Genomic DNA, 15,493 nt, shown 5'->3' with positions numbered 1-15,493 from the left:
CAGTCCCTTCCGTGGTGACAGCAATGGACTGCTGCCGGTTCACCTCCAATTCTATTAACTGTGAAGAGCTACGACAGTTCATTTTGAAGATCCAAGAGTAAAATATTGCAATAAATCAGTAAACGCGTTATTGCAATTTCCTGCCCATATAAGAAATGTCTTTCCATTAAAAAATCTAATAAAAAAAACTAATAGTGAGTTAAGTCTAATACCTTTTATTGGTTTAAATGTCAGATCTCCCACCAGTATTTATATAAATCGCATATACAAAATGTGAATTGTCCTACTACTTGTGCCATGTGTGGACAAAGCAAATCCTATAAGCAATCAAAACAGAAATAAGATTTGAGTCGTTTCTGAAATAGCACTCAAAATGCTTTGTTTTCTTTGTCTGATGCATTACTAACACCACAAAAAACCTTTTCGCTGCATATCTCAAGGGTTGACAAGTGTATCAGGTTATACATTTCAGTGCCTACACTGAAATAGTCTCCAAATAACAAACTCCACGTAGATGTGCAAGAGCAAGTTTATTATTATGAAATTCATTATATCCTGTACATTAGGAAAAAAATCTGAATCTCAGCTAGAGGGAAAGCAGAGGAAGTCATATTCTTCTTCATGTCAAAATACAATCCAAACTCTTCCCAGTACACAGTTAAACCAGTTGTACAAAATTCAAGATCATTCTGGTATGAATGCAGGGGGAAAGAGGAGAGAGGCTCTTCTGTTCCCTCCATTATTTTAACCATGTGCATAGCAAATGCATCACTATTGTAAGTTAAAAGGGAGTATCAGTGAAGCTATTTTTAAATCAGAATACAAGTCATGCTATATAAAAACTTCTTTATGTGATGAACTTCCTGACTTTCCTGGAAAATCTGCCCTTCCCTCAAGCCAAATCATATGCAGTCTGTCACAAATCTCTTTGGAGCCATTCTTTTGGTCACAAAAAAAAAGAATGTTAGAAGGTCATGTTCAACACAACTTCTTCTCTGTGAGATCTGCAAGTGTAAATCGGGTCTGTTAGACTGTCAGCATGTGAACAGTTGTCCAGCAGCACAAACACCAGTTCCTGAACAGTTATTTCTAGCAAATGAAGTTATCCATCTGGTGTTCACTGTAAGTTTTTGACATTTCTACATTTCAGTTTTATAAATCACTGCCCGAATTGAATAAGCCTTAATTTGTTTTATTCTAATGCATGTTATTTATACACTGTCAGAATAAATGAATTGACAGTAGCTTTATTTAGATAGGGTTCCTTTTTGACATATTCCCCTAATTTTATTGTTATCATGTGTCAACATTTTAAGCTGCATCTGAGACAGTTTATCTAAGACCTGCATGCAAAGATTATCCTTCCTTTTTCCGTTATAAAAGTTGTTGATTTCGGCACACAGATTTAAGTAAGGGAAAAAATGGAGCAACAATTTATTTATAAAGATCATCACATTTAAATACCCTGTGTTTGGATTTTAAAGTGACAGTCATTTGCTTTAGCAGTACCCAAATACGACTTTTTGGGTGTTCCAATTGTTTCATAAGACTTTGCACAAAATATTTTATACTCTGCAGACATTACTGACCTGTTTTTCTAGTTCTTTGCATTTAGTGCAGTTATTAATATCTGAGGAAATAGGTTATAAAAGGAGGCTCTTCTGATGCTGTGTCTGATTTGGCATCAAACCAGAACAGCAGGATTTGATGTGACATGGTATCAGGGCACTCAGCTCAGCTGCACATTGAGGAGGCAGCTGTGGGAACTCTGACTGATAAATAATAAACAAGTGCATTATCAAAGGATGACAGTGTAAGGGATTTGGATGGGACCTTCATGGACCTCCTGGCTCAGCTCTCTGCTCTGAACCACAGTCGAGTGATGTATCATTTCTGAGAGATGTTGTTGCTGCACTTCCTGCAGATCAAACTGAAGCATGTATGATCTCCCAAGCCATCTATTCCCATCCTTGTAGGACTTTTAATGCTTTAGAGATGACAACCAGAGCTGTCCAGGTTATCATTTTGGCTTCTTCTCGCTATTCCTATCACACTGAGGGAAATGGATTATTCTCTTCACATCATGCTTTTACACTCCTACCACATCCCCTTTTGTCTTATTTTGGCTAAATAGATTCCACTTTGTCCCATGTTTCCTCACAAATCACATTTCCCAGGCCTCAGACCCCATAAGGAAGGCTGGCCTCTTCACAAGCCCCACCTGTCCCCAGGTACGGTGCACAAGCTGGATGCAGTAGCCCAAATCACGCCTCAGTGTTACACCCCAGGACTAGGTGCCCGTATTACACATATACCCCATGTATTGCACACAGTTATTTACTGTTCCCTGTTCCCCAGTTCCCAGCAGTGGGGAAGGGCGAGACACTGAGGGGCTCACTGCCATCGCCTCAGTGATCACACCAGCACAGGAGGCCACATCAGGTTGACAGTAGCTGAACTTGAGCCCAAGGGGGCAAGAAGGCCGATGGCACCTGGGCTATTCCAGCAATAGTGTGGCAGCAGGACCAGGGCAGTGACCATCTGTCTGTGCTGGGCACTGCTGAGGCCACACCTCAAATCCTGGGGTCAGATTTGGGCCCCTCATGACAAGGAAGACATGGAGGGACTGGAGCGTGTCCAGAGGAGGGAACAGAGCTGGGGAAGGGTCTGGAACACCAGGAGTGGCGGACGGAGCTGCAGGGGCTCAGCCAAGAGGAAAGGAGACTCAGGGGGGACCTTCTCGCTCTCCACAACTTATCGACAGGAGGTAAGGGCTGGTCTCCTAGGCAATGGTTGACAGGATGAAAGGGAATGGCCTCAAACTGCACTAGGGGAAATTTAGGTTGAACATTTGGAAGAACTTCTTCACAGAAACAGTGATTAGACATTGGAACGGGCTGCTCAGGGAGGTGGTGGAGTCACTGTCCCTGGAAGTGTTTAAGTAAAGACTGGACATGGCACTTGGTGCCATGGTCTAGGTGACAAGGTAGTGTTCGATCATAGGTGGGACTCGATCTCAGAGGCCTTTTCCAACCGAATTGATTCTGTGACAGCACCCCGGCGTTTTCTCAGGAGCTGAGGGCAGCCCCGAGCTGGCCCGGCCCGGGGGACCGCGGGAACCGCCTCAGCGCGGCCCCCTCATGCTGGGGCGAGGCGGCGGCGAGGTGAGGGCGGGCCGGGCACGCGCGAGGCGGGGCGGGTGGGAGGTGCGGGGCCAGGTGAGGGAAAGGTGGGGGCACCGCCTTCACCGGCGGGAGCCGCGCATGCGCGGGCTGGGCGGGCGGGGCCGGCGTGGCGGCGGGCGGGTGGTGTCGGCGGGGTGCGATGACGTCAGCGCGGCGGGACGCGCGCGGGCGGGACGGCGCGGCGCGGCGGAGAGCGTGAGTGGCCGGCGCGCGGGCCCGGCGCGAGCGGGCAGCGCGGGAGGCGCGGGCAAGATGGCCGCGGGCCGGCTTCGCCCCCCCTCAGCCCCACAGCCCCGGGCGCTGCCCCGGCGGGCGGCTGCGCCACTCGGCCCGGCGAGACCGGGGAGGGACAGCCTGGTTGCTACAGGCGACCGGGAGCGGTGGGTGTGGGTCAGGCCGTGCTGTGTGGGGGAAGCGGGCTGTCCGTCTGAGCCAGCCCTTCCCGTCATTCCCGCACTGCCTGTGGGGACAGTCGTACTCAGCCTGAGGGGGATCCCGGTGCCTGTGAACCCGACGGTCCCTCAGGCTGTACAGGCCCACCCGTTCAGAGTGGGAGTTGTGTGTGTGTGGGGAGAGGCACCCGCGCTGAGGAAATTCACTGTGCATTCGTATAAAATGCCACATGGTGCATGAGCATTTGCATCTTGGAAACTACTCATGTCGTTCCTAGCATAAACTCGTGGCCTTCCTTTGCTGTCAGAGACAAAATCACGGCTGACAGCACAGTAGGGCTCGCAGTGTACTCAGTGTCTTCTCTATGCAGTTCACTAAATACAGATTCTTGTTTCTGCATTATTTCCAAATGCCCTGCCCTAGTGAGAAAATACGTGGGTCCTCGTGGTTTTTTCCTCAAATGTATATGTCGTTTTAATTAGCTTTTATTGTACCTCGATTACAGTCAAGTTAGTTTGGTGTACAAAAGGCATTTTCTAAGATGCCTGTTTGAAGACTCAGTGGCGGGCCTCTTCTGGATGCCTGAAGTGATGCTGAAGTCCAATCTTTGTTCTCAAAAACTCAACTTCCTTCATCTAACTGCAGAATATTCTGGTTTGTATGGGTTTAGTAGGTTGTCTTAAGGCACACAGACGTCTGTGGGTTTCTTGACCCAGGTTGGGCTATATCCTTTTAGAAAATTCAGCCATTTATGTCAATTGAGAACAGGTGAGCAGCCTGCTTAAAGCAGTCTCATTAGTGGTAAAGGCCAACAAAATCTGACTTAGGATCTGATTAAAGATGTCTTTAATATCCATTTTAGCATCTGATTCTTCTGAAGAGTAGGATTAGAGTGTTTGCACTCAAATCAGCAGCTGTCTAGAATTTACCAACCTTGAAGCCAAGGGTTTAACTTTATTTCAGAATTGTTAACACTGTTCTGGAAACTCTTGATAAAGCTATACATATATTTACTCCTGCATACTTTCTTCACTCTTGGCAATGGTTCTGTATTCATAGCTGCATAAAATACTCGCTTTCTCAGAGCTGACTTGTACAGGAGCCATCACATCTTATAGTTAAACAAGAACAGAAGTTTCAGTTTTATTTTGCTTCATCAGTAATTAACTGCTGCTCATTGTTAGTACATCTCTGATTTATTTTTCTTTTTGAGCTGATAACCAACTTGCCCAGTTCTCTGTCACAGGAAAGATTATTCTACTTGTATCCCTGTTCTAGAGCAGTCCATGCAATGATTTGTTTGAAAGTTTTAATATACTTTGTACTGTTTACTATCTAACCACATATAAAATTACATTTTTCTGTAGTGGCACTCTCTTTTTGTTTTCTTCTTGGACTTTTGGCTGATTTAGTAAGGAGCAATGCAAACACTTTACAAACAAAATTATCTTCTGAAAACCTTACTGTGTTCATCTGATGTCCATGACCTAGATGCTGCCAGCAAGCTAAAAGTAGTTTTGGAAATTATTTTAGGTAAAATAATTAATTGCATTTATTTTGACACAGGTATGAAAACTCAATGGGGTCTGCCAAAAATGTAATGAGTGAGCCTGTTGATGCAGAGGAAGGTTATAACATGATGGTAAGACATTCAGTAACTATAATGCTACATGGTAGAATATTTTTTCAACAGCAAGAAAAACTAATTTTTCATGTTGGGATTAATTCATAAATTGGTTAATTTGTACCTTCTATGAAAGTATTGATTCTAGGAGCTAAATACATTTTATTCATTAACATGATGGAAAGAAATCTTCTAAAAGGAATTTTACTGTAGAGTAAATTTGAGTATTTCTTCTGTTTTGCATAATTTCTAGTTGTGTTAGTATATGGGGGTTTTTGCATTCATTCTTTTTCAGCTGATTCCCATTTTAAACTGCCTTCATCCAACCTGTGCTGTAGTGCAAGACTTTAATGTTTGGTTACACTTAAGACTGTGGTGTTCTTAGAAGGAGCTGAGGTTAGAGCTGAATTCATCTTCTTTGGCAATGCCATGGATGAAACTGGTGGGTTTGTTTACATCTATGTATTTATATATGTGAGCATCATTAAAAAAAGGATCCTCATGAAAGGTCCTTTAGTATTTATAGCCTTGAAAAGAAGCAGTACAGACTAATTAACAACATTTGCTATTTAAGGCTGAATTGTTTCTGGTCACTCCTTTGGCTTAAGGGATGATTGTATCGAGAGCATGTCGCAGAAGGTAATTTTTTTGGATAACTGAGTAGTAAAAAGCAGGGATTCAGGTTGAGGGAGCAGTCAAAAACCAAGTATCAGTATCATGTCACTTGAAGAGGGAGGGTACTACAGCTAACTCTTGTCAAATGAAGAGGCTGTTCATACCTACTATGGCCTTTGGCACAACAATTTTCACTTCTCGGTGGCTGTGCACTTCCTCTTTGCTAACTCCTGTTTGGGCCTCCCTCAAGGGTTTGTTGGTTTCTTTTGACTGATGTCCAAGTTACAGAGATGAGAATTTTAAGTTAGGCTCTAGTTTCATTACACACAATACCTTGAAATGTCATGTTGATCTAGATACTTACTGTTTCCTTTTAAGCCTTTGTGGCTTCTATAAAAGTAAGTCATTTAGGAAGTTAGTTTATTGTGGACCAATGCAAGGTTTTACGCTCAATGTCATGCAGCAACAAGGGATTAAAAACCCAAACCAAACTTGCTACAGCAGAAATGGTCACTGTTACTAAAAATTCCTTGCAAGAGCAGGCAATTATGTCTATAGAATAAGGATCGACTAGAACCAGTTCAGTACAGATTCTGGGGTTTTTATGTGCTTTATTTGGGTTACTTTGGGCCAATGTATGTCATTTGCTCTATTTATTGGATTAGATTTCCCAAAACTTCGCTGATACAGCAGTGCTGTATTTTCTTCTGTTGTGTTGCCTGGTCGTGTCTCTGGGCAGGTCTGTGAAGCACTAGATGGCACACTGTGACTTCCCAACAGGCAATTGAAGACATCTGGATGAGAGAAACCCAAATGAAAAACTATTATATTAGCGTTAAAGTAAAAAGAGTTTCTCATTTGTGTTGTTTCCTACTGCCTTAATAAATTCTAGCCACTCATCTGCTATATTTGTTTTTAGTGTAATTTTACTGTATTTTCTTTCTAAAGATGTAGAAGTGGTTGCAGTCTTGAGCTATATGATGGTAAGAATGGAAAGAAGAAAAGTGTACCTCCTGATTAGTCCTATAGGAAATCAATCTGTTAGTGCCTAAAATAATATTTAGGTTTATTTAACTTCTTTGTGGTTAAGTTTGCCGGTGTTTAAAGCTAATATGGTCAGCAGTTTTGTGCTATCATGGTACATAAGTTTATCATCACTGTATATAGTTTGGCTTTGTTGCAAATTATTTTCTGAGGCTTAACTTTCCTACACTGTACAAGAGGCAAGATTTTATCTGATTGACATCTGTCAGTTGATACAAATACTTCTTAATGTATTTGGTTTCAAATGTCTTGTGATGGTGCATTTCACAAATGCAAAGAAATATGTTTATTAGGTAAATAAAGTGCATCCCCAGTGTCTCTTATTCTGCCTTTGAGTACTTGCAGCTTCGTAGTAACAGTCCATCAGAGTTGCCAGGAAATACTTTCTAGGTTCTTATCTTCTGAGTGGGAGAGGTGGGCTTTTATGCATGTTTCAGATGGTTCCCACAAATCTCATGCCTTTCTCCAGGCTCTCACCAGTCACTAACACATGTATTTTTGGTCTTGTGCAGCTTATATAATTAGTTCTGGTTGACTCAAGGTAGTTACAGCATTTGTGAAGTTTGCTGTGATGCTCCAGCAGCATTGACAAGCAGTTAATTGAAAGTGATGTGGTCTAGACATACCCATATTGAGGGCTGGGTAGTAACTCCCATGACATGTTGATGAATCAATCTGCTTGTATGCAGAGAAATGGGGATGAAAATGGATGCATACACCTGTTTCAGATATTTGAGGAAAATTCAGCACCTGTGTACCCCACTTTGGATGGTGTAACCACATACTGGATGAAATTAACATATCAAGCCAAAGATTTCGCTTTCTTGTTTGCCCATCCACGTATTTCTTGTTTTCAGGCTTCTTTCCAACGCTCTAACAGCCATGACAAAGTGAGGAAAATAGTGGCAGAAGAGGGACGGACAGCAAGGAACCTGATTGCGTGGAGTGTTCCTCTGGAAAACAAGGAAGATGATGGTATGTGTTTAACAGTCTTCCACCAGGTCTTTGCACTTCCATTCCTCTGTCAGCTGGAGTTGCTCATCTGGAAACATTTTTCTTACATAGAATTTCTTTATTAAAAAAGGCTCCGTTCAGCATACATAGTATAATTTAAAAGTTTTTTTCCAAAATGTGCCTTGCAGTTGGCAGATCACTTTATAAAACCTTCCAGTGACAGATTAAAAACTGTTTTAATTTGTCTGCAAGTAACATCCAAGGCTGTTTTCTTCTGCTGATATTATCAAGATAGTTGTGTAACAGAATCACATTGTCCTAAAGTGATCTCTTGTAACTTGGGAATTCAGAATTGTAGAGATGACTTAGAACAATCTAACAAATTGCTCTCTGTGTTCTAAAACAAAGAAGTTTGGAAGTTTCTTTTGGGATCACTTCAGCTTTCGTAAATACCAATGAAGAATCTCTAAAGAAGGGGATATGTGGGGACAGCATGCCATAATGCAAGTCCTCAGAACAGTTTTGTTACTGTTGTAATACTCTCTTGTGGTATGATGACCCAAGGAGCCAGGAATTGACTTTTGTTTTTGTTCTAGTCAAGCTGTTCCAGATGTCTGAATGCTGTTTTTGAGGACTTTATCTCAAGTATTTTTGTATTTCTCATGTCCCTGTCCAGGTGCTTCAGCTTTTGAGTGTCTAAAAGTAAATTTTTTAATGCTATGAAGGTGGCTGAACATGGGAACCAGTTGCCTAAAAAAACTGTGGGCATCATCTTCCTTGGAGATGCTCAAAACCTCACTGGACATAGTCCTGGACAGCCTGGAGGTTGAGCTAAATGATCTCTAGAGGCTCCTTCCAACCTCAGCTGTTCTGTGATTCTGCCAGTGGAAAAGATATTTCTAAGAAATGTTACATCTTAAGTTGCAAGATAATTAACCCTATGTCTGATGCAAAGTTTAAACCGTCTTTAAGCAGAATAGAATTGGGGCCAAAGTATTTCCAGATTCCAGATTACTCTTCTGGGGAAGGTAGGGATATGAATGAGTGTGTGGTAAAGGAACATGCAGTGTATTTCTAGCAGTATTTTTGAGCAACTTTTGCTGTGCTTCACTTTCTGTTTGAAGAGCCTGTTATTTTTTAATACTACCTTAGTTGTAATATTATTAGAAACTCTAACACTTTTTCTTTAAAAATGACTGTGATTTGTAGATGAATGTTTGCTCTAACAATTTCTGCTAAACCATGATGAATGTAAAAGGGAATTTTTACCTTTCATTAAATAGTAGTTATGTACAGTAATTAAAATCCAAGTAGCTGTATTCATTTCCTTCTTTTGGTCCTATTAGCCCCATTGTAATTTTTAAACTTTGTCAGTGGAGCTTTCATGTTAAAACTTCTTAAAATTGAAGTATAGGCTGACCTTTTTGCACAATGCAAAGGATCTGACGATTATTGCCTGATGGAAAATTTCCCTATGAAAAGAAACTTGTGGTTAGTGAAAGACTGGCAGAGCCAGATCCTTTATCTCTTGACCCTTGCCTGGCATGGAGGATGTTTATGTTGGTGTCACTGAGCTCTGGTTCATTTTCTGCTGATCTTCCTGTATGTACTGTGTCCCGTAGGGATGATACAGCAATATTATGAATTAGGACAGTTCTAACTTGTTCAAGGTTTGTGTAAATCAGGCCAAAGGTTCAGGGTGCCTGCACCAATCCTGCCACTCCTCTGTACAAAGCAGAATTTTGTCTTTGGGCGGCAGTTTCTTCTACTCGTAACGTCCAGAGTTACTGATTTGGCAGCACCCGTGTGTGATTTAACATTTTAAATTATATACTGGTATTTATAATGTGATTTATTTCTTTTTCCAGACACAGGCAAGGTATGAGCATTTTTTATTACTGGGGTAGTGTTATAGAGAGTTGATTAATTAAAATGCTGAATTCATCTTTTCTATTTGTATCCTTTTTCTGTTTCCTTTAAAAATTGTGTGCTTGTGTTCTTCTTCCCATTTAACTCTTACTCTGAAATACTTGTGTATTTTATATAGCATACATGGGTAAAAGAGAAATCAAAAACTTCTGACTCCATGCTGTAAATATATAGTTCCTGCTGGTAAGCAATATTTCCTTAAAAAGCAAAGAGATTTCTGGAATGGCAGGTGATATGTCTGCTCTGTGTTTTGGAGCAGTGTGCACCCCAGTTATGTCAGATCTGAAATTCTAATTATGAATAGAGATCAATGACATGACAGTCCCAGCCACAGTGGCAATGATCTAGAAGAGAGAGTGACTGTTAACACTTTTCAACCATTGAAATTCAAATACTCTTTCACAGAATTCAGTAGTACACAGCAGATTGTGTTGGATAAACTAATCAACACTATCGCTGATTTGGTGTCTTAGGAGGAGTCTTAAAACTGTGAAAAATTCACTATTCTGGTATTCTGTCTCCAGAATGGAATTTGCATTCCAAACCTACAGCCACCAGTCACCAATTGCAGTCACTTTGCTTTTGCCCACCTTGGAAAGCTGGGATTGTTCCAAGGGAGGGTTTCAGAATTCTTTCCATTGTAATTATTTCACATGCCTAGAATGAAATTTGAGGCACTGAATGCAGATAAGCAACTACACACAAACTTTATTACAAAATCTTAGCTGTGGTATTAGCAACTGTTAAAAAATTGCAGAGGCTTGACATTGAAATGTTAATAGATGGTACGATACCTTTGGAACTTTGAGATGTGTAGAAAAATTGGAAAATCTTGTATTTGTGACTGTTCCCTTCTTATTTCCTATTTGTTTAAAATCACCTGGCCTCTTGCCGTATAGAATTCATTTGCAGATTAAGCATTTCAGGGTAAGGAAAAACATATTTTATTGATTGAAAGGTACCTGGCACATTTTGGGGAGCTTGCAGCATATTCCACTGTTTTAGCAAGAGCCTGCTGCAGTAAATAGGTTTTGTGGGATGTGATCAAAACGTGAAACTTGGCTCTCTTTGGCCATGTGAGGAATTGTGAGAGCCCTGACTGCACACATTGTGTGTGAGCCCTTGCGGCACTGGTCTGATGGGAACTGGCAGAATGTAGTGTGAGGGCGATTCTTTAGGGCTCATAAGTTTCAAACCTTGAATTTCACTGGAATGAATGGGAAGCCAGTCTAGTGCTGGTAGGTGAATACAGGGCCATTATATTCTGGCTGAGACAGTGACAGTAATTTATAAAAGTAATTTTGTGCAAAATATATTGCTGAAATTCAATCTGGAGGTGGAAAAACGTGGAGGATTTTGGTTGTATCCATGCTTGAAGGCAGTAATTTCTCCAGATCCTTAGCATTGTACAATTAGAAAAATAGCATCTACTGCTGCTCTACAGACCTCTAAAAAGGTAGATATGGTTCATAGTAAGATTAGAAACTTCAGCATGCTTCTTCAGTTGAAAGTTATCATTCCTGCTGAGGGTGTGATGATGAACAGTGTCAAAGATGCTGAAACTACATGTGCAGTTGACCTCTGCCATACCCAGTACAGAAATGAAGACTGCAATTAACTACTAAATTTAAAGGCAATTCCGACATTTCCTATTCCAGTGAAAATACCCAAAAAGAGAGAGGTGAGCAGGATGGTTGTTGAGATTGTTAGGTAAAAGATAGCTTTTGAAAGTAGGTTATCAGTGGGGTTTTTTGGTAGATACTGACACCTCATCTTTTTGACAGGAAGTCTTCACAAATCATAAACCCTGTGTGCTTCATATTTAATCACCAGACAGGAAGGAAATGGACTTCCAGTGTAAAATATGGCTGTAGCTCCTCCAATGCTGCAAAACTTTGGTACTTTATATATTTCACATGGGCAACTTAATAGCTAAAGGAGATGATCTTGGGTCACTATTGTTCTCTCCTTACAATTTAGTAAATTGCTAGCAGGGGATGCCCTTCAGGTGTCACTGAGGTCTGTGCATCTCGTAGCAATGCCAACGTGATGCAGTTACACACCAGTCACCCCTGAACATACAAACAGCCATTGAGCAGTGCTGTCACTGCTTGGGAGTATAGGACAAAAGCAGAGAGGAAGATACCTTCTAGTAACCAGAGCCATTATTGTAAGAAAAGGAATTAGAAAACTTGAAATTGTGGCTGCTGCTGAAATGCAAAGTTTTTGTCCTATACACCTTAAGAAAAAGTTAGTCCTTTCCCCACACTATATTAAATTTGCAATACCTGCTATTTGCATCTAAATTTCTGCCCCATATAGGAAGTGCCTGGAAACTTGCTTTTGTCTTTAGAAGGGACTTGATCAGAGATTTCACAGATCTTAGATAATGGATTGTTATTCTGGATTTTATAGAATCTAAAGAGTCTGCAACTTGATGTTTTCATCTGCCCTTTTTTAATTTTAATGTACTCATATATGTTGCAAACCTTTTCACTGTGCAAGTCCTGTATGCCATTGCCTTCAAAACCTTGTCTTTACATTGTAAATCACATCAGAAGAGAGGCTTTGGTGATTGAAATACTTCAGTTATCGGAAGTCTGCCATGGAACTATTCCCCAGTTTGAGATTTTTAGTGACTATGAAGGTTTTATGCATGCAGTAGCTGAATGATTTTTTTTTCCCCTGAATGCTGCTAAATTGAGTTCAATATATTAGTTTATAGCTGGTTTTTGGCTAATGTAGTATTTTAAAAATGAATTATCAAGCAAATAATTTTTAATTTGTTTTAAATTAAAAGCCTTGTTGCCTGGAATAGCCAGTGATACAAACCAGCTGTGCAAACCAGCTGTACAACTGCTTGGTTTAGACAGGTCTGCAGCTGCTTTACATAACCAGAGCAATGTAAAACAGCTGGGCTACGTTTGGGAATTTGGCCTCAGAACTGTTAAAAACTCAACTGGACAATTCTGAAATTCAAGAATGATCTCCATGGTCTAGAGAGGACTGTATTCAACTAATGCATTGATTTGCTTGGCTTCATCCAGCTAAATAATCTTGAAACTTCTATTTGGATGTAATCTGTGCTAGAGAACTCTTTCCGTAGTTTTGTCTCAGCTTGCTTACGTTTTTGGTGATTGGATCCTATGATTTTCGTGTTGTGCAAGTTAGATACTTGGAGGAGTAAATTTTTTTACCTTATCCCATAGCAAATCTTAAAGATTAAGTGCAAACAGATCAGGTTGGTCTAGGCTAACACAGATATTTCTATGCGAAGATAACTCTAAATCAGTTAACTGCCACTACCACAGCACTGAGACCTGGAGTCGCTCTTTCTGACTGGGGGAATTTAAACTGATTTTGGAAGCATAGTTGCTAAAGTCACTTCGTATAAGCAATGGAGGAAGACAGGTGCGTTTGTGAAGGGATTTCACATCTTAAGGAGACTGACTTGTGTTCTGTGAATGTTTTTTTCTCTTCCTTTGGCTCCCTAAATGTTGATGAACTAAATCCTGACCTGAGTTCTGGCTTTTCCCATCTTTCTTGGCAGAACGGTTCCAGAAAAACTAAACGATTGCATTTGGTTTTCCTAACAAATATACAAATATATTTCTTGTTTTAATTCTGTAATAGCTGATTGAGCAGTCATTCAAAAGCAGACTTCTTAAAATTTATATAGAAAACTAGTATCGTATTTGACATGTAGATTGTAATGATATGATCTTTAGAGGCACTGAGAACTTAAAGCTGGGTTACCTTTGTTTAATGAAGTCTGTATGTCTTGCCTTTCTTGTATTTTTTTTATTTTCAAGTGTTTTCTGGCATTATCCACGTTCTGAACAGTGGAATATATATTTAGAATATGAAATTTGCCAAACCTCTTAACTCAGAAACTGTGCCCCTCTCAGTACATTGCAAGATGAGATATATGCATTCTAGGGTGCTCTATTTAATTAAAATCGTTATTGTTGATTAAAACAGTTGCTTCTCCCACAGGAAAATCAAAATGGCAATCTGGTGGAAAAACAAAAAGGGTGACTCAAGGAACACACAAGACTGCAAAACAGGTATCTGCTCATTTTTTATTGTGACATAAAATTAATGACGTAACAATGTTTTTCTGTGAGATCACTGATACATTATTGGCTGATTAATACTTCTCTAAAACTATGCCTACATTGTATTTTTAAAGCATGTAAGTTTCAAAGTCAAGTATTCAGAAGTTAAAATTGCCAGAATTTAGGTTATCTTCCTCCGCGTTTCCTTTTGGCACTTCCCAGTCTCTGCACACATGACTTATGGGAATTAAAGTTATTTTAAGGGAAGTGCTGTTCAATAAAATGATATAGGATATTCTTCCTATAAGCATGCTGCTTATACAAGGGCTGCCTTTCCCCCCAGTTTCTAATTTAAGGAAATGTCTTGACTTCATGTGTTGAAGTCATCCACATATCTTACTTTGGAAAAAAGTGCAGGTGAGTAAAATTTCCATGACTGGAAAGCCAGTCTGAATGAGAATTGTAAAGAAGAAACCGCTCCTGTTTTTAGTTGGCCTTTTTTTCTCTGTGAATGACAATCTTTATTACATTATAAAGTAATACCTCAATCTTTCCTTATGTTTAATATTTTTAACTGCTGTTTTTCTTTGATTTATGGATTTAGCCATTAGTACAGCTTTAGCCATTTAGTATTTTGAGGCAGCCTGTCAGAATTTGGTAATAAAGCATATGAAAAATGTTACTTTTTAGAAAAGAAAAAATGTTCTGCTTCCATAGGTTTTTGCATCTTTAAAACATAGGCATGTTATTTTCCCAGTTTAGTTCAGCACCTATTAGCCTTGTGTTCTCTCTTCACACACTGATACATTACAGACACTGTATATTTTGATTCTCTTGGTCTGTGAGGGTGGAGTGTTAGCGATGTAGTTGGGGCTCCCTGGAAGGGTTTGCCCTCAGAATATTGAGGGTGTGAGAACCATGTGCTGCACAGTTTGGTTTCTGTCTAACCTGGGGATTATCTGAATACTGCGTTTTCAGGAGAATGCTTGGTTGCTACTCAGTGGCTCTATGTGGGATTGCTGTACTAAAGCTCTTGTTGACACAGTCCATTCCTGGTGGATTCAGTTAAGGTTTGAAATGGATTGCTAAGTGTCTGTGCATCTTGGCATCTCAAATTGGCATTCTGCACCTTTATTTCTATTGCATTTCTGACACTGGATACTGCTGTAATTGGTGGCTTTTTTGGCTTAGTTTTGTTGAGCTTTCACTTTTAATTTTCCTTTACATGTGAATGGGCCACTAATCTCAAGAAAATAAACTTACAAGGGCTGTTTCATACGATCTTATCAACCTCTTCTTCCTTTCAGTAGGGTGCTGGCACATATACGTTCAATAAACTTTGGCATCCTGAGAGTATAAATATACATAGCATACTTTCCACAAGTCCAAGGCAAGTTACTGAAACTATTAGTGGGAAAAAAAATAAATTAAAAAACACCAAGAGAGATTTAGCTTTAATGTCACCTTCCTCATCCACGCTGGGTTACTTGGGATGTAAGAAAGGGTATTCCTATGTTTGTTAACTTAAAAGGCACATAAGCTTTTCATCTTCTGCAGTTGAATATTTGAACTATCACTGCAAGTTAAAATATTATTTCTAATAACAAACCACCAACTTAATGCTTACCTACTTGTGTGATAGTGTTTACAAGGAATCAGGTAGTTTAGAGGGTTTTATCCTTTCAGAGGTG

General features: G+C 40.1%; 1 protein-coding gene across 1 annotated transcript in view; it reads left to right on the top strand.

Annotated features, from left to right (window-relative positions):
* Positions 1 to 3,344: 3,344 nt before the first annotated feature.
* Positions 3,345 to 15,493, top strand: part of SCAPER (S-phase cyclin A associated protein in the ER) — a 142,677-nt gene continuing 130,528 nt past the window's right edge. The window contains exons 1-4 of the mRNA XM_082291057.1: positions 3,345 to 3,380; positions 5,145 to 5,220; positions 7,719 to 7,836; positions 13,741 to 13,811. Coding sequence (XP_082147183.1) covers positions 5,158 to 5,220; positions 7,719 to 7,836; positions 13,741 to 13,811 — 252 coding nt within the window. The 5' untranslated portion in view covers positions 3,345 to 3,380; positions 5,145 to 5,157. The remainder of the gene's footprint in view (positions 3,381 to 5,144; positions 5,221 to 7,718; positions 7,837 to 13,740; positions 13,812 to 15,493) is intronic.

The sequence above is a fragment of the Coloeus monedula genome, assembly GCF_965178545.1.
Source record: "Coloeus monedula genome assembly, chromosome: 14".
Taxonomy (NCBI): Eukaryota; Metazoa; Chordata; class Aves; order Passeriformes; family Corvidae; genus Coloeus; species Coloeus monedula.
The sequence above is the reverse complement of the archived record's forward strand: the minus strand, read 5'-3'. Positions and strand labels throughout refer to the sequence as shown.